Source organism: Centropristis striata, chromosome 21 (assembly GCF_030273125.1).
Source record: "Centropristis striata isolate RG_2023a ecotype Rhode Island chromosome 21, C.striata_1.0, whole genome shotgun sequence".
NCBI classification, from domain to species: domain Eukaryota; kingdom Metazoa; phylum Chordata; class Actinopteri; order Perciformes; family Serranidae; genus Centropristis; species Centropristis striata.
Genome location: NC_081537.1, coordinates 6,968,365 through 6,988,377, shown reverse-complemented (window position 1 = coordinate 6,988,377; position 20,013 = coordinate 6,968,365). Strand labels below are relative to the sequence as shown.

Below are 20,013 nucleotides of genomic sequence, written 5' to 3'. Positions count from 1 at the left end.
ACAATGAAAGTGCAAACCACGCGAAAAAATGTGCTTAAATGAAACGTCTTTACACAAAAAGGCATTTAAAAAAAAGATTGGGACTTCTTCTCCTCCTCCTCTTTTCTTCTCTTTCGATACTGCGCACCGGAGAACTTTGACGGCCATTTCATCTTGCAAGATATATCAAAACATAACCTGTCTGTCACTGGACATGATCTTACCTCTGTGATAGCGATCTGACCGTCTAAAGGGGGGCAAGGCAATGACAATCTGGGGGGGACATTTCTCCCCGGTCCCTAGTGCCATCTGCGTGCATGTATTACTGCAGCCCTCCTCAGCTCTACCAAGTGTTGTAACATTTCTCAGCCAAATGTTGTTGTGTTTTGTTACTGTTTTTCCAGCAGCAGCAGAAAACTGTTAAAACCACTGTACACTACTCAGCATCTGACAGCCAGACAGACATTTGTCTCCGGGGTTGGTGGAGACTTTATCAGGTGGCCAGAAACATGCCTTCAAACCAATTAAATGTTGCTGTTCTGTTTTGTTAGGTACTGGTTAATAGTAAGTTAGGGCTAACAACTTAATAAGATGATAATATGTCAATGTGGTGTTTCACTGAATGCAGCTTTCAGGGCCATTAGCAGAATGTTTAGCAGCGATCAGAGCACTGGATAACCTCCACAGGAAACAGGAGTTCACAGATCGTGTTTGGACTGTATCACTCTGTAGGATGATAGTTACTCCCCTGACTTCTGACCCTTGTGGGCTGTAAATCATCTGGTCCCCTGGTAGGTTAATATCCTGGTCTAAGAGCGAGGACTGCTTAAGGTCTGTAATAGATCAAGCCTTGAAATTTAATATAGTTCAGGTGTTAATCAACACATGCATTTGACAAAGTAATTTAAAGAAATATATAGCAGTATTTTCACTCACCTTTCACTGGCGCTGTCTTTATAAAATACATATTATTGTGACTCCAGATACATGATCAGTCCACTAATGGATATATTGTGATCATGCATTATGTACACTGAACCCTGACGGAAGAGTTCACATTTTAACTGCTTTGTTTTTTTTCCAGGTGGAGAAGCAGAGAGCAGATCTAACCATAGAGCTGGATGATCTCACAGACCGACTGGAGGAAGCAGGAGGGCTCACGGCCTCACAGGTAAACATTGTATAGCTGCACTAGATTAAGAATATTTACTATGCTATTTGTCTAACATGAGATGAGTTACATTTATATCAGGGGCGCAGATGGGATTTTTGAACTGGTTGGGACGAAGCTGTCCGCAAATTATTTCAACTCAATTAGTTATTTTTCCACTCCATGCCTGAACCAAAATATGTTTTATTTAAACAGTTTTAAATGAACTGTAGTGAAAAAAACAACCAACATATTTACATAAATCAAAAGAAGTTTGTACATGAAATTCCCAGTGCAGCCAAACAAATTTACTGACTTGAAGCAGGACCCAAAAACATCTCTCCTCCCGTCATTACCCTGAACATACTGCTGGACAATTTCTTGTCTGTCAGGATTTTTTATGATGGGGGGACCCAAACAAAGAAGGGGGGTCCGGGACATGCTCCCCTGGAGAATATTTTTGCCCTAAAAGCCTAAATTTGGAGCCTCTTGCAGATTCTAATGCCACTATTCCATCTTAATCATTGCATATTTTTTATAAATTATTGTAAAGGAGAATAGGGGTCCTTCTATGTTTTATTTAGGGCGTCATATTTTCTCTTTTTGCAAATTCTGTGGTGGACTCTGCTAACACACCCATGTGCTCTTATTTTGAAAGCTACATGTGTTTGCTTTTATTTTGAAGGCGGGTCTAACACGTTCTTACCGAGATGAGTCAGGCGTGGAAATCCAGAGTGAATTGTGTTACTGACCAGGTGTAGGCCTATCACACAATGGGGCGGAGCTCCCCTGAAAGGCGTCCGATCGGAAACAGTGCAATGCAGCAACACGTCCTACGTAAATAATGATATTTTGAAAAATGAATTCAAAAATCTTCAAAATCGAGGATGCACACCTTCGTGCCATGCGCAAGACACATACGAAATCTGAGGTCAGTCTGACTAATGATCAGAGAGACATGAACTAGACACACAGACGCTTCTTGCTTTATCGATAGATACACTCATTCTGAATATGATGCCTGCAACATGTTCCAAAAAAGTTGTTTCCCAGTTGTTTCTCCATGTTTCCCACTGTGTTACATCAGCTTTTTCTCACAACACTCAGTAAGTATTTATTAACTGAGGACACTAACTGTTAAAGCTTTGATTCGTCATTCTTTTCCATTATTGCTTGATATATCCCATTCAGACTGGAAGACTGGACACATTTTGTGGTTTGTGATTCTAGGGTAAATAAATGAAACTTAATTGAATCAGTTGCTCAACACCCTGGGGTTTCCATTGTTGTATTTTCTGCTTCATAATGCATCACACATTTTCTCTGAAAAAAGATCTGGACTGAATGCACAACACATTAAACTTTTAGGCAGATTAGCTACAGCAACAGAGCACCACAGGTGCCACTCTTTTCAGCTAATTAGAAGACAAACTGAAGCTACAATTTGACGCAGGCCCTCCAAAAGTGGACAATAGACGATTGGAAAAACGTTTTCTGGCCTTATGGGTTACTGTTGCTGACATTGTAAAAAGTCACGGACATCGCTTCATCCTTGTGTGTGGACAGCTGAGCCCTTTACACTGCAAAAAAGCCAATTTGCATTTTTTGGCCTAAAACAGTGATTTAATTTGGTAAAACTTGGAAATATAAATTACTGACATTTAGGGCAATAATGTAAGTTAGCACAACAAAGGAAGCCAGTTGTATGCTCACAAACAAGTTTGTGAGTTGTTGTTACTTATATCTTTAAGTTGGGGTTCACAACAAGGGACAATAGTTCTGCTAACTCTTATTTCTTTGTTGTGAAATTCTGTCATTAGCGAAAGCTAGCGGCTAACTGATGCTAGCGGCTAACTGATGCTAACGGCGCTGCTTGTTACAGCTACAAGAGTAGCCATTAGCGTATCAATGCTAACTCAAAATTGTGGTCACAACATTAGCTGACATTTCATAGCCCCGTTACAATCGTGCCAGAGAAATTCAGAGTTGAGCAAACTCAAAAACAAAACTTAAAATAAAAATAGATAAAATAAATAAATAATAAAATCTTAATTTATAAAATAAAAATAAAATAATTGTCCAACTTAAAATTTTAGCGAAGTTTGTTGCCTTGAAATTTTGAGTTCACCCAACTTTTCTTTTTTTGCAGTGTAGGGATGCTCCTTACATAGCCAATCATGATAGCCTACTATTACCCGTTTACCTGTAGAATGTTCCAAACAGGTGTTTTTTTAATGATCCATGACTTGAACTAGGCTTTGTAGCTCAAACTGAGGAAACATTACCATACATTCAAAAAATTCAAATTCAATTCAAATTCAAAATTACTTTATTTATCCCAGAGAGGAAATTCTGGTAGAATCTCTGTTAGAATGAGACAGCCTGATTGCTGTAGGAGAGAAGGATCTTTTGTATCTCTCCGCCCTGCAACAGAGAGAGAGGAGCCGTCCACTGCTGTTTTTTTGGTCCATAAAGGTTTTGTGTAGCAGATGATCCGGGTATTTCAAGATGGCCTCCAACATCTTGACAGTGCCTGTCTCCACCACCTCCTCCAGTGTGTCCAATCTGCTCCAACCACTTTTGATTAGTCTGTCCAACTGCCTTGTATCTCTGTGTCTGATGCTACCTCCCCAGCAGACTGCAGCATAAAACAATACACTTGATAAAACATCTGCAGCATCTTATTGTCCAGAGATTTGAGCTTCCTTAAGAAAAAGATGATGAAATATATAATACTAAAATGATACAAGTTGGGCACCACCACACTGTGCAACCTTAAATACAGAAGTTGACATATAACCTGTGTGTGATTTTCAGATGGAGGTGAACAAGAAGCGAGAGGCTGAACTGCAGCGTCTGAGGCGAGACCTGGAGGAGACCTCCATCCAGTCAGAAGCTCTGGCTGTGACTCTGAGGAAACGGCACAGTGATGCCATGGCGGAGCTGAGCGAGCAGTGTGAGGCTCTGCAGCGCAGCAGGGCCAAACTGGAGAAAGAGAAGCAGAACCTGAGGATGGAGGTGGACGAGCTGGCCGCTTCTCTGGACAACATGCAAAAGGCCAAGGTCAGAGAGTTACTCACGTGTTATGAGGTTGTCACGGTCACAGTGCTGAACATCTTGAACTTGTGAATGCAACATGTTTGTGTTGCTGCAGATGTTGTCAGATAGCCAGATGAAGAAGCTGGAGGAGCAGCTGTCGGATGCCAACAGGAGAGGAGACGACCTGCAGAGGGCCCAGACGGAGCTCAGTGTGGCCAGGAACAGACTCACAGGTACACCACCTTCACACACACACTCTTTAGTGTCTAAGCCAGTGGTTTACCATCATTTTCAATATTCTCAAATATTCAAAAATGTTGCCCTGGCAATGTTCCCTAATCACTTACTGAAGAAGATTGTAAGCTAGCAAAAGCAAAAGCATGTTGAAAACTCCACACCTTCAAAAGAACATGCAAGTCCAGAGGTATGCTTGTTGTTTAACCATGCATTTGCGTGTACACTGTAAAAAATGCCTGTAGATTTTACAGTGAAAAACTGCTAAACCATGACAGTGAAAGAGACTGTTTAATACATAACTCCACTGTAAAATACACTGGCACCGTGTGTGTAACAAAAATATACTGTAATATATATACAAGAATCAACGTAATTTTTGCATTTATCTTTTGTAAAAACTACTTTTTCTCACTGTTAAATATACTAAACACCATGTCTTTAACAAAAATATACTGTAATATTTAATGGTAAAATCTTTAATTTATGCAGCATTTTTTTTGCAAGTATTTTCTTGTCAATTTTATGGCAAAACATCGTTTCTTTTGATGGAAAACCTTTTATTTATACCGTTAAAAAAATGAATAAAATGGCAATCTTAAAGGTGAAATCAACAGTGCTAATATCTTTTTAACGTAATATTTAAAAAAAGTTCTAGCGTATTTATTACGGTAAAGGTCTGGCAACCACAGCTGCTGTTTTTTTACTGTAAAAACAACAGGTTTTTTTTATAGTGTACACAATTGTTACTGGAGGTTTTCACTCGAGGGCACACCAGAGAAGTCAGAACTACCAGATTTGTAGGATGTAAAGAACAAGCACGGCAACGACAGGAGGTTATATTCAAAGAGACTAGACAGAAGCTTCTAAACTGTCTCTGCTATATATAAAACAAGTGCCAACATGGCCATCTTAGATGATACTTATAGCCATTAGATCAGGGACAGACATATTATACAGAACAACATGACTTTTTCCAAAGACACAGATATGAAAAGCTACAGACGCTCCATTTAGTCCTTTGTTACGTTACACTGTATACTCTAGGTCCATGACATAATCCACATCTGCTGATTTAACCAAAAAGATAACAACAAAAACAGGACACAAACAATTCACATTGCTTGCTTGTTTCATTTATATCGCTACAGAAGCTGATATGAGAACGATGTTTAACGCCGACTGTATGCAACAGTGTGATAATCCGTGTCCTTGTGTGTCCCGTCAGCTGATAATGCAGACGTGAATCGACAGATGGAGGAGGCAGAGAGCAGAGCCAGCCAGCTGAGTCGCTCCAAGACTCAGCTCCAATCCCAGCTGGAAGAAGTGAAGAAACAAATGGATGAGGAGGTCAAGGTCAGTGTGTGTGTGTGTGTGTGTGTGTGTGTGTGTGTGTGTGTGTGTGTGTGGACTTAGATTTTCTGGGAGAATACCTTTTAAGAATACTCAAAGTCCTGTATCCATGTGTCTCTGTGGTGTGGTTGCCAGTGTAAGCAGGCGTTCAGCAGCAGTCTGAGCTCAGCACGGCAGGAGTGCGAGGTGCTGAAGGAGCAGCTGGAGGAGGAGCAGGAGAGCAAACAGGAGCTGCAGCGTGTCATCTCCAAACTCAACAGCGAGGTGACACAGTGGAGGACCAAACACGAGTCTGACAGCATCCAGCATGCAGACGAGCTGGAGGACACCAAGTAAGTCATGTTGATGCTACAGACTCTATATAAATTATTTAAGTAGTCACCGTGACGTCACCTGTTGGTTTGTGGCCCGTTGGAAGCATCGAGTTCAGCGTTACATTCGTTGCCATCTTGTTTCCGATACGGGGAGCAGACCATATCTGGACTGTGGAGGAGGAGAGGGATCTGATCACTGACTACAGCCTCTCTACACCTCAACCTGACTGAGAGAAGCTGCTGCTAATTCATGTTAGCATTAACTGGAGCATTAACTGGGATGTTAGTTTTGGCTAGCAAAAAAACAAAAACAAAATGTACGTTACTTACCTCAGAAAACTGAGCAGCGACTCCTTGGTGTGTCTGTTAGTCCAACCAAACTCTGAACAAGACATTTTTACTGAACAAAACGTTCAAATAAACTGTCATTAAGTGAAAATACAGTGAAAGGGTCAAAGTTATGAGACCAAACCGCTAAACGTCCTTTTTTATATCTATATAACGTTATATATAACTTTATTGACATGTTGCCGTGGATACGCATTGTTCTGCTTCTCTCCTGATGACGGCTCACCTTGTTAGTGACCTGTCAATCAAAGGTAGCCCCGCCCCAAATCATATGATTCTTTATCTTCTTTTTTCTTCTAAATGGGGCCTTTATTTGAACTATTAACATCAAATTGTCTTGAAGGAGATTTTTTGACTAGCGATTGAGACCATAGTGTTGTCCTAAAAAAAATTCTGAAGTAATAAATCAAGTGAGAAGTTTTCTCATTTTGCATTGAAATGAATGGACAGAAATGTTTCTGCAGCCAAACTTAGCGCCCCCTGCTGGAATTTTCGGTAGAATGCAGTTTAAGGCACTTCCTGGTTTGCCTCCCTGCTTAGACCTGGAGGTTGCCACCTGGTTGATGCTGGCTGTCATCTGTCACATTTAATGCTTTGAATGTATCCCAGTGGTCTAAATGATGTTTGTGTCACAGGAAAAAAATGGCCGCCAGACTGCAGGAGTCTGAGGAGGCTGTAGAAGCCACTCAAGCCAAATGTTCTTCACTGGAGAAAACCAAACAGAGGTTGCAGGGAGAGGTGGAAGAACTGTGCATGGACCTGGAGAAGGTAAGAGAGGAGACATGTTGCATCCATGTTGCAGTGCCACTGTGCCACTGTTACTGTTAAGCGTCTGTTCCCTGTCCCAGGCCAGCAGCTGTGGTCAGGCTCTGGATAAGAACCAGCGTTTCCTGGAGAAGCAGCTCGGAGACTGGAGGCACAAATGTGAGGAGCTGGTGGCTGAAGTGGAAGGCTGCCAGAAGGAGAGCAGGCAACATGCTAGCGAGCTCTTCAAACTCAAGACGGCCCACGAAGAGTCTCTGGAGCAACTGGAGGCCCTACGCAAGGAGAACAAGGCCTACCAAGGTATGAGAGGGCACGTGGGGGGGGGGCATGTTGCCTCTAGCAGTTTAAACCATTTGATGCACAACATGGGTCAAAAATGACCCTCATTCATTCCTCATGTTATTTACGCTGCTGTGTGTTTCTGTGCTTCTTTTGCATCTTTTGATATCAACTTATTTTATGATTGAATATTCCAAGTATTCTTTCAATATCTTGTTTTTGATTAAAAAACTTTTATTTATTATTACATAGCTAACTCCTTGGCTAAGAAGCTTGCTACTAGTAGCTAAAGTAAGTAAGCTAAATACTTAGCCAAGAAGTTAGCTAAGTAGTTAGCTTAGCATGCTACTTAGCTAAAAAATGGATATGGGTCATTTTTAACCCATGTTGTGCATTAGAAGAGTAGTGACACAAAATGTGATTTTATTAAAAAAAATAATAAAGGAAAACATCAAATTAGGATGTATGGTGATCAAAAACAAACTAATTGAGGAAAACCTGGAATACTGAATGATGAAAATAATTTATTGCAAAGATATAGAACATAAAAACTCTGTCGGGTCACTTTAGACCCATGTTGTGCATCAAAGGGGTAAGGAACAGGTGAATAGGAAAGTTTGTTTGTGTCTTTTCTTTGTGTCACAGAGGAGATAACGGACCTTACAGACCAGCTCTCAGATGGAGGTAAAAGTGTCCATGAGCTCCAGAAAGCGAAGAAAAAGACTGAGATGGAGAAAGAAGAGTTACAGGCCTCACTGGAAGAGTCTGAGGCAGCTTTGGAGGTACATAGCTCCAGTCAATCTGCCTGTTAGCTTTGAGATTTGGAACCTATGTGGTGTCAGTATGTAGCACATGTTCATCTTAATTTATCTGATGCCAAGTTTTATTTAATTTAATGTCGTTTTGAAAACTTGCCACAATAATCTCCCTGGTTTTTCTTCCTCCCCCCCCCCCCTCCCTCCAGGCTGAGGAGACCAAGGTGCTGAGGCTGCAGCTGGAGTTGTCTCAGGCTAAAGGAGATCTGGAGCGCAGACTTCAGGAGAAGGAGGAAGAGATGGAGGCAGCGAGGTACCTCCATCTCCCTGCAATCCTTCATTCTCCTCATTCCCCAGACATCTTTTATCCATATCTCTCTCCATTACCACACAGACAACATACAGTTATATCTTTAATTCAAATATACGTCTTTGCATAGCTGCTTAGATCACACAAATGACTGGATCTCCTGAAATAGCACCAACCAGTATAAAGATCAGGGCCGATTATGTATTAAAAAGTTTTAAGCTTACTCTTAAATGTGGAAAAACTGAAACTGTAAGATGGTTCCACAGGAGATGAGCTTAGCAGGAGGTTACCTACAACTGCTTTGAAACCATGTTTTTAAGGGGAAGACAGGAGTTAGATGAGAAGGTTGTTAACACTCTAATACTATTCTGTTTGGCGGCTAATGGTGCGTTCAAGGTCTACGTGAAAGTCCGAATTTTCTACGCACAAGCTCCAAGTTCTGACTTTCAAGTTCCGGCTTTCAGTGTAAATTAAACACACCATAAGGCGTTACGGTAAGAACGTGTTAGACCCGACTTCAAAATATAAGCAACCATGTGTAGCTTTCAAAATAAGAGCACATGGATGTGTTAACAGAGTCCACCACAGAATTTACAAGAAGACTGTCAAAATATGATGCCTTAAATAAAACAGAACCTTTATTCTCCTTTACAATAATTCATAAAAAATATGCAATGATTAAGATGGAATAGTGGCATTAGAATGTGCGAGAGGCACCAAATTTAGGCTTTTAGGGCAAAAATGTTCTCTGGGGGAGCATGCCTCCGGACCCCCCTACTTTGTTTGGGTCCCCCCGTCATAGTCTCGGAAAATCCTGTGGGAAACACTGGTTCTAAAGGCTTGACAGACTGGACAGACAGGAAATATGTATGTTCAGGGTAATGAAAGGAGGAGAGATGTTTTTGGGTCCTTCATTGAGTCAGCGTCAAGTCAGTAAATTTGTTTGGCTGCACTGTGAATTTCATGTACAAACTTCTTTTTATTTATGTTAATATGTTGGTTGTTGTTTAAACTACAGTTCATTTAAAAAAGTTTAAATAAAACATATTTTGGTTAAGGCATGGAGTGGAAAAATAACTTTTGAGTTAAAATCATTTGCTGACAGCTTCGTCCCCCCCCATTCAAAAATCCCATCTGCGCCCCTGCTTTAGAACAGAATACAGTAAATGAGAATGGTCTGAGCAAGAAAGCTAATAGGTGCATTTCCCAAAATGTTGAACTACTGAGTATATAACTGTTTACTGCTCTTTATAGCATGTGCATGTTTTACTGCCACTTATGTCATTGTCTTATTTTCTTCTTTCTTCTCTTACTTCTGGATGTACTTTTGTGTAATGCCTGGCCATAAATAAACTATTATTATTATTATTATTATTATTATTATTATTATTATTATTATGACATATGGCACTAATGCTCTGTAATTGTTTTCCTTCTGTCCTCACATTATTCTTTTAACAAACATAGTTCGTTATCTTTAGAGGTAAGACCTGTCTCTTTAAACTTTTCTAAAACATGCACAGTTTTTTGGGGGGGTTATTTCTCTGATTTCAATCTATCCCTCTCTTCCTCTGTCAGAAAGAGCCACCAGAGGGCGCTGGAGTCCCTGCAGGCCAGTCTGGACGTGGAGATGAAAGGCAAAGCGGAGGGGCTGAAGCTGAAAAAGAAACTGGAGGCTGACATCAACGAGCTGGAGCTGCAGGTGGAGCTGTTCACCAAGAACAACACGGAGTTCAGCAAGAACAGCAAGAAGATGCAGCAACAGATCAAGGTCTGAGGATAAGAGACTTTTTAAATATTCTGCTTTCTTAGAAAGATTACTTACAGAATCACTGTCCCCTGTCCCAGGAGCTGCAGGCCCAGCTGGAGGAGGAGGTTCGGTGCCACGAGGAGTGCAGGGAGGAGCAGGCGGCTGTGGAGCGACGCTGCACTCTATTGGTCAATGAGGGGCAAGAAACCTGTGCAGCCCTGGAGAACGCAGAGAGGTCCCGCAAGGCGCTGGAGACTGAGCTGATGGAGGCCAACGAAAAGCACAGCGACCTCAACAACCAGGTGATTAGTTAGTTATGTGTCTCTGCTTTGGGGTTTTCCAGAAGCCAGGGGCACAGATGGAATGTTTAAACCAATTTATTTCAGCAAATTATTTCAATTCAATAAGTCAACTCAATAATAATTTTTCCACTCCATGCCTTAACCAAAATATGTTTTATTTAAACATTTTTTTTTTTTTTTTTTTAATAATTTTTATTGGATTTTTCTTTTCAAACAATAAAACAAGACAGCCATTCAACAAACAACAGACATTTCAATCAGAAAGGAATAACAAACAAAACATACAGACTCAGACAGACAGGCATTATTCAAACATTTTTAAATGAACATATTTACATAAATAAAAAGAAGTTTGTACATGAAATTCCCAGTGCAGCCAAACAAATTTACTGACTTGAAGCTGACTCAATGAAGGACCCAAAAACATCTCTCCTCCTTTCATTACCCTGAACATACTGCTGGACAATTTCTAGTCTGTCAGGATTTTCTGAGACTATGATGTGGGACCTAAACAAAGTAGGGGGGTCCGGGAGCATGTTCCCCCGGAGAACATTTTTGCCCTAAAAGCCTAAATTTGGTGCCTCTAATGCCACTATTCCATCTTAGTCATTGCATATTTTAATTAATTATTGTAAAGGAGAATACGGGTTCTTATATGTTTTATTTAAGGCGTCATATTTTGACAGTCTTTTTCAAATTCTGTGGTGGATTCTGCTAACACATCCATGTGCTTTTATTTTGAAGGCAGGTCTAACACATTCTTACCGTAACGCCTTATGGTGTGTTCAATTTACACTGAAAGTCAGTACTTGGAGCTCGGAACAACATAGAAAATTCTGACATTCGTGTAGACCTTAAACGCACCATTAGCCGGACTCTATGTGCACTGAAATGTATATTAGTCTAAGTAACGGAACATTAATCCAGTACTTGGAGCTCGGAAAAATTGAGCTAAAAGTCAGACTTAGATGACTTTGTTACTGTTTTCTCTCGTGTGTTCAGTTCCAGTTGGCTCTGAGTGGGAGGAGGAAGCTGGAGGTGGATCTCCAGACTCTGCAGCAGGAGCATGAGGAGCTGCAAGGAGAGCTGAGAGGATCCATAGACAGGTCCAAGAAGGCCAGCTGTGAGGTAAGTCTCACACAAGACAAATGGTACTGAGATGTTATAGCAGGAGAGATTTAACACATGGTGGGTTTCTTTCAGTTGGCGCGAGTGGGGGAGGAGCTGCGTCTGGAGCAGGAGCACACCCTCCACCTGGAGAGAGTGAAGAAAGGACTGGAGGCCCAGATCAAAGACATGAGCACCAGGCTGGACGAGGCCGAGCAGATGGCTCTGAAAGGAGGCAAGAAGATCATCCAGAAGTTGGAGGGAAAGGTACAGAGTCACATGTCTGTACAGAGATGATCATCTGACATCTACTGATCCATGATTGTTATGAAACCTGGTATGAATCTACGGGGCTTCTACAGGACGACCCGTCTGACCCATCAGACCTTTCCTGTAGCACCTACTTTAAGGCCAAAATCTAAACTTGTATTGCAAAAAAATATTTAATCCTCAATATTAAATCAACACTGGGCAGAAGATTGGGGGGGCATATTAACCTACCAGGGGCCCCAGGTCACAAATGAGCTGTGGGCACCTTGTTTAGTGTGGAAAACTGGTTTATTACCTAATGGGTTTTATTTAACCCTTTGATGCACAACATATTGACACCCCTTCTAATGCACAACATGGGTCAAAAATGACCCGCATTCCTTCCCCATGTTATTTAATGCTGCTGTGTGTGCTCTAACTTTTGATATCAACTTATTTTTGATTGAATGGTCCAAGTATTCTTTAAATATCTAGTTTTTGATAACAACAGATCATTATTTCCATTTTGCTTATCATACTTCATGAAGAGAAAACGTTTTTGTATTATTACATAGCTAACTACTTAGCTAAGTAGCCTGCCAAGCTAACTATTTAGCCAAGAAGTTAGCTCAGTAGTTAGCTTAGCAAGCTACTTAGCTGAATACTTAGCCATGAAGTTAGCTAGGTAGTTAGCTTAGCAAGCTACTTAGCTAAAAAAATGGATATGGGTCATTTTTGACCCATGTTGTGCATTAGAAGGGTGGTGACAAAAAAGGGATTTTATTCAAATTAATAAAGGAAAACATAAAAATTAGGATGTATGATGATCAAAAACAAACTAATTGGAGAAAACCTGGAATTCTGAATGATGAGAATAATTTGAAGATGAAAATAAAACTCTGTTGGGTCACTTTAGACCCAAGTTGTGCATCAAAGGGTTAATGATTCTGGTCATTATCTCTATCCGTTATGATAACATTTCCATTTTTGTATTTTTGAGAAGAGGCATTCCGCCAGTTACACACAAACATCAGTGTAACTGTCACACAGGGTACCAGTCAGACTGTTTAATGTCTTCTGTGTCTCTGGAGGAGTTTTCTTAAATTGGAGAAAATAACCCTGATTTCATCAACTTGGAGAGGAAATATCCTCATGAACCTCAAGCCCTCCTCCACACAATATTATTATTAATTATAGTCACTGTTGCATGTCTGTGTGCAGGTGAAGGAGATGGAGCTGGAGTTGGACTCGGAGCAGAAGCGGCACGCTGAGACGGTGAAGACGCTGCGGAAGAATGAGCGTCGGCTGAAGGAGCTTCTGTTCCAGTCGGAGGAGGACCAGAAGAACCAGCAGAGGATGCAGGAGCTGGTGGACAGGCTGCAGAACAAGATGAAGGCCTACAAGAGACAAGTGGAGGAGGCTGTACGTCACAGCATGCTCTTACTGAATCAAACCTATTTGACAGACCAACATGGTCTCACAGAAATCCGTGAAATAGCCACGGATTTCGCTTAACTCAAAATCTGTGGAATAGCCACGGAATCGCTCAAATTTCCGTGAAACTGACACGGATTTCGCTACAATGCAAGTTAATGACAGTCATATCCCGTGGCTATTCCAACATACAAAGTGATTATGTACATTCACTGAGTGAAGATTTAGAAAATAAAACATATATTTCTCGCTAGAAATGTGATCAAAATCCATTTTTATGCAGAAACTAAGTCAAAATATTGATTTTTCACTAAAAATGAGAGAACTGTCCGCCATGTTTTTTGTTCTGACCGCTGGGACCTTGAAAGTCACGTGACTTGGAACAAACCAATAGCCACGGGATATGACTGTCATTAGCTTGCATTGTAGAGAAATCCGTGTCAGTTTCACGGAAATTTGAGCGATTCCGTGGCTATTCCACGGATTTTGAGTTAAGCGAAATCCGTGGCTATTTCACGGATTTCTGTGAGACCAGGTTGGACAGACAGTGTCACCTGATGATATTCATGTGTGTTTGTCATTGCAGGAGGAACAAGCTAACATGAACTTGGCAAAGTACAGGAAGACCGTTAATGATTTGGATAATGCTGAGGAGAGAGCGGATATTGCTGAAGCAGCACTCTCCAAGATGAGGCCCAGGAACAGAGGCAGCTTCGGAAAGGGATACTCCTCTGTAAGTACTTACTAACATACTGCTGGAGATCATCAGCTGATGACTTATGCTGGGTTTACACCAAAAGGTCCCCGGTTCCAGACCAAATACCAAATACATTCCCACCAACCTCAGCTGATCTTTATGGTTAGAGCTAATTAACAAATGTTAGGATACACAGCTTAATGGTCACAAAGCATATTGGAGGGATTCATAATTGTTAAAATCTGATTTGTCTAACATAGACAGCTGAAGCCTGATGTTAGTTAAAGATAAACTCTAGAGCAGGGGTCTCAAACTCAATTTACCTGGGGGCCGCTGGAGGCAGTATCAAGATGACCAAAAAAACAAAGACACAAAATGACCACAAAAAAAAAAAATTACCTCAAAAACAGACACAAAATGACCCAAAAAAGACACAAAATGACCCAAAAAAGACACAAAATTAATAAAAAAGACACTAAATTACTTAAAAAAAACAACCCACAAAAGTACCAAAAAAAGACACAAAATGACAAAAAAAGACACACAATGACCAAAAGACACACAAAATTTTAAAAAAAGACACAAAATTATTTTAAAAAGACACAAAATTACTAAAAAAGACACAAAATTACAAAAAAAAACATAATTTTTTTTTGCAAAAAAGACTCAAAATTATTAAAGACAAAATTGACAAAAAAGTAATTAAAGGGACCTTCCACACACAACAGGGTAAAGTGCCATTCATATAAAACTCACAGTAAACTTTCATATCAAGGTGAGGGCCACAAAATATCGTCACGAGGGCCACAATTGGCCTGCAGGCCGCGAGTTTGAGACCCATGCACTAGATGTATCTAGCTCATGTATTTTTTGGGTCATTTTGTGTCTTTTTTTGGTAATTTTTTTTCTTTTTTAAGTAATTTAATTTTTTCTGTCATTTTGTGTCTTTTTTGACATTTTGTGTCTTTTTTTTGGTCATTTTGTGTCTTATTTTAGTCATTTTGTCTTTTTTTGGTCATTTTGATACTGCCTCCAGCAGCCCCCAGGTAATTTGAGTTTGAGACCCCTGCTCTAGAGGGTTCTGTCAGAGTTCTGTGGTCTGATTATTGACTCCGAGGGTTTTTGTGCTCCTCCAGGGTTACAGCACTCCGTACCCCGGCCTGCATCGATCACCCAGCTCTGTGGGCTCAGAGGGCGGAGGGGAGAAGATCCTGGACGACGGCAGTGAGACGATCAGCTCCCTCATCCCGACGTACATCAACTCTCTCAAAAATCTCATGGTGGATTAGAAAACAAGCAGTGACATCATCACAGTCAGCACAGAGCACGCTCCGGCGATGCATCACTCCATCTAAGAAGTGAGAGGCTGAAACTGAAGATCACAGCTTAAATTACACACTCCAGCTTTAATCCACTTCACTTTTATATCCACTTCATATAGTGTTCTATTTAAAACAGATTGAATATCGTTAGCCTCATAGCATAATTGACCTATGGCTAAGCCCCGCCCCCTCCACTCACTCGGACAAACTGTCAACATTCGGTGACGGGCGCTATGGCAGCTGTGACAGTCAGAGAAATTTCACAGGAGGCAATTAATCACTTTTGGAGACAGAAAAATGAAATATCATCTCAAAGTAACCAAAAGGGCCTTCATTAACAGGTTAGAGGTTTTCACTCGTCTTTTCACCCCACTGACACTGGTGCTTGGTGTAAACAAACAGAGATCGCTAAGTGAACACCTCCTGCAGCAGCAGCACATACACACTGTACTGCTACAGAGCTAACTGTAGCTAACTGCCGCTAACAGGTCGGCCGGCTCGTTAACAAGAGGCTCTTGTTAACGAGCCGGCCGACCTCGTTAGCGCTCGTTAAGACGGAGTCGCTGGATTTGATATCGATAGATATTGATTTCTTACGGCACACTTGTGTGCCGCGGAACAGCGGTTGGGAATCACTGCCATAGGGAACCGGGGTACTGCTCCCATATTATTGGGCTATACCTTGTGTGAGAGTTGCATGTACCCCATGCACACCGTTTGACCATTTTAAACTTAAAATCTCAACAAAAAACACATAAAAATGATTGAAAACGGACTAACTCCAATGCATTTCAATGGATGTGGAAGCAGAGAATGTCCGAGTGTATTGAGTTAGCTATGCGCACTGTGATTGGCTCATCGCGTTTGGGGGTGTGGCTTAGCCATAGGTCAATTGCCTAAGTCATTTTTTGGCCAAATTGTGATATCTGCCTAACTTCACTCTCCTACCACTGCTGCATCTTTCTGCCTTGTTGCCTATGTTCTCAACCTATCAGAACACTTGTTAGAGTCCAACATCACTTTCTGCCTTCGTCATCTCTTTGATTTAGGCATTTTTGCGGCTACATACAAACCAAACTACATTATTTATATGTAAGAGAAAAATTGCCTTAGTCAGGGCATATTCTGCCTAAGTCACTTTTATCTGTTATGAAATCGATGTGTTTAATTTTTTATACAAACTTGTTCACACTTCTATTTGAACTTACTGTTACAATATCAATTAAGAACACCAATGGGCTTCCTAAAAATTGTGTATTTTCTTGTTTTCCAAAAACGTTCAAATATGACTTAGGCAAATATGCTATGAGGCTAACGATATGGAAAACTGTACTGTAACTGTGTTGGACAACCAGTTTCTAATGAACATCATTAACAAATCATTAATTTGCATTTGTAAATGACACAAAAATAATGAATATGTGTTAAACTAAAGTATAAACTATTGACCAATTATAAACGGTGTACTGTGGTACATTCACAACACGTAACATGCAGTTAACTAAAACACAACAATTTGGTTAACACAGAGAAGCTAATGCTAATGATTATGTTAGCTGACCTCATCTGTAAGATAGTTCAATGTTTGCCAGCTGGGTGATTCTCCTGAAGCCAGTCTAAGTTCTGTCTGTGAAGATTATAAGGACATACTTTATTAAACTAAATATATTTCACTTTTATATGAATGAACAATATAACCATAATGAGGCACAATTCATTGTTTTGTGCTAAAATAATATTTTCTATATTTTTAAACATATTTTTGATTGACAAATTCATTACCATAATGCGTCCAGATAAAAACACTTTATATACAATAAATATTTAATAAAATTTATAAAATTATATTATTATATTATATATTATATTTGTTTAAAAATTTATAATTTAACAGAATATAATCAAACATAATGGTTTTTAACAATGAATAAAGAACAAAATCTGAATGAAAATTGATGATAAAAAATGATTAAATGTTACGGTAATGATAGAATTGTTTGAATTTAAATATGTGAATATTTTAATAAAATACATTTTGGTGATACCAGCTACCCTTGAGCAAAAGAAAAAAGAACTTTTGTTGTTTTTTGTATTTAAAAATGTGTTACAGTAATGAATTTAGCTCACAGTGTCTCTAAAAATGTCAGAAAATACCTTAAAATTTTAAAAAATAGATCATAAATGCATATTAAACAGTGACTTTAGATTGTATATGTTATAAAGGGTCAAAGAAAATATGTATTCATGCTCTTGGATTTTTGCATTGAGCTGCACCATGTTCATGAGAATCACCCATCTGCTTCAGACTGGAGAGTTGAAGAAACATACAAAATAATCACTATATTCTTTACAGTTTTTCTCAGTCGCTTTGGTGCATTTTTCATATCACTATTAACATTTGCACAACAGTTAGTTCAAACTCCACAACATTTAGTCATTTGTTCACATCATATTAGCAGTTTTTCCTTACAACAAATTATAGATGCTTTTGCATCAATTGCTTTCATACAACTCTTTGCTGTTTAATGACATTATCATTTGCTTATGTCATGTCAGTCAAAATAACTTTCATTCATTTCATTTCATCAATTACATTCCATATAAAACTAATAGTCCTCATTTCATTACTTCAGTCATTACATACAACAATGTTGAACTAGTTGTCAAAATCTGTCAAGCAAATTTTATACATTTTTTTAATCTTTTTCTTTACTGAAAAGGTCTCCTAAATTGAGCAATTTCTCTCAGGTGAACCTCAGATTTCACTGATGAGACTGATAAAGAGCTGTGTGAAGCATTAGTTGAACAAATGACAAGTCACTTCTCTACAATAACTTAGAGCTGAATCCATAAACCCAGAAACACTTTACAACATATATGAACCAAGTAGTAAAGATAGACCGATATATATCGGCCGAGATACACTACCGGTCAAAAGTTTTAGAACACCCCAATTTTTCCATTTTTTTATTGAAATTCAAGCAGTTCAAGTCAAATGAACAGCTTGAAAGGGTACAAAGGTAAGTGGTGAACTGCCAGAGGTAAATAAAAAAAGGTAAGGTTAACCAAAACTGAAAAATAATGTTCATTTCAGAATTATACAAGTAGGCCTTTTTCAGGGAACAAGAAATGGGTTAACAACTTAACTCTATGGAGTCTTGTCCATTTTTGAATTCTTTTCATGTCTTTGTAAATCATTTTGTGTCCTTTTTGGTCATTTTGTGATTTTAATGTCTTTTTTTTAGTCATTTTGTGACTTTTTTTAGTCATTTTATGTCTTTTTTTAGTCCTTTAGTCCAACATAAAATGTGATTTTGAATCTTTTTTTTACTTTCAAAACACTATCATGCTCAATAAGGAATTTTAAATGTTGCAAATGTGCATTAATTTCAGAGTACACTGAGACATTAAACTGCATCATTTTCAATTAAAATCTGGAAAAGTTGGTGTGTTCTAAAACTTTTGACCAGTAGTGTACATTGGCCGGTATTTGCGTTTTTTTCTTGTAAGGCTCGGTGCAACATCTGCCATTCTCTGGTGAGCTGCTGCTGATACCGGGAAAAAGAAAAACACATCAAATATGTGGATCATCTGAGGCGCCACCACCTCGAGGCCTAGAACAACATACACATTGTTTACTATCCAACTGTTAATATGTTTTGTTTGTTTTGTTAATAAATGTGGAAGAGGGGATGACATCACAGCAGAGTCCTGCAGAGGAGAAACTGTCCTCGGTGCATTGCAAGTGATGATTGTTGTAAATAAGGGTGTGTTTTTCTTTTGCACAATGCTGTGAACAAAATAGATTTGCAAAGAGCATATGCAGTAAATATATGAAACATACATATTCAGTGTGTTGTACTCAGTTACCTCACTAAATACAGTAATGTGTAACTTTACTGTAGTTTTCAAATGGCTGTGCAGATAGTATAAAGTGCTGTCTGGAGCATTTTCAGGTAGCATCACCAAGAACTGACTTTTTTTGCATTGGAAAACATTTATCGAGTAAACTGTCATAATGAAAACATGACAGAGACATTTGACTATCTTGTTCATAAACATGGTGTCAGGACTTTTCATCTTGATGTCACTGACACTTTCATTAATATGAATACTTGCTTTTGAGGAATGAGCTATCTATTTTGAGCAAGTGACACGCTTCTGCATGTTATCAACTAGGTTTTGCAGGTTGTACTAATTGTTTTGGTATCAAGATGACCAAAAAAAAAGACACAAAATGACAGAAAGAAACCTAAATTACTTAAAAAATACATAAAACGACCAAAAAAAGACACAAAATTACTAAAAAAAAAAAAAAAAGACACAAAATGACCAAAAAGAAGACACAAAAAAGACACTAAATGACTGAAAAGACACTAAATTACTTTAAAAAAGACACAAATTACCAAAAAAGACAAAAAATAATTTTAAAAAGACACAAAATGACACAAAAAAGACACAAAATTACCAATCCATTTATTATCCATTTTGAGCAAGTGACACACTTCTGCAGGTTATCAACTAGGTTTTGCAGTTTGTACTAATTGTTTTGAGAAATGCATTAACTGTTGTGCAAATGTACATAGTGATGTGAGAAATGCACCAAAGCGACTGAGAAAAACTGTA

General features: G+C 39.1%; 1 protein-coding gene across 1 annotated transcript in view; it reads left to right on the top strand.

The window, feature by feature from the left end:
* LOC131959007 (myosin-16) overlaps positions 1–16,846 on the top strand; it is a 40,579-nt gene extending 23,733 nt beyond the window's left edge. Inside the window, exons 7-22 of the mRNA XM_059324089.1 lie at positions 1,064–1,150; positions 3,947–4,192; positions 4,284–4,401; positions 5,631–5,778; positions 5,911–6,087; positions 7,053–7,185; positions 7,266–7,482; positions 8,107–8,243; positions 8,426–8,529; positions 10,105–10,297; positions 10,375–10,578; positions 11,581–11,706; positions 11,782–11,952; positions 13,156–13,356; positions 13,955–14,101; positions 15,202–16,846. Of these exons, the coding sequence (XP_059180072.1) occupies positions 1,064–1,150; positions 3,947–4,192; positions 4,284–4,401; positions 5,631–5,778; positions 5,911–6,087; positions 7,053–7,185; positions 7,266–7,482; positions 8,107–8,243; positions 8,426–8,529; positions 10,105–10,297; positions 10,375–10,578; positions 11,581–11,706; positions 11,782–11,952; positions 13,156–13,356; positions 13,955–14,101; positions 15,202–15,354 (2,562 nt within the window). The 3' untranslated portion in view covers positions 15,355–16,846. The remainder of the gene's footprint in view (positions 1–1,063; positions 1,151–3,946; positions 4,193–4,283; positions 4,402–5,630; positions 5,779–5,910; positions 6,088–7,052; positions 7,186–7,265; positions 7,483–8,106; positions 8,244–8,425; positions 8,530–10,104; positions 10,298–10,374; positions 10,579–11,580; positions 11,707–11,781; positions 11,953–13,155; positions 13,357–13,954; positions 14,102–15,201) is intronic.
* The last annotated feature ends 3,167 nt before the right edge of the window (positions 16,847–20,013 follow it).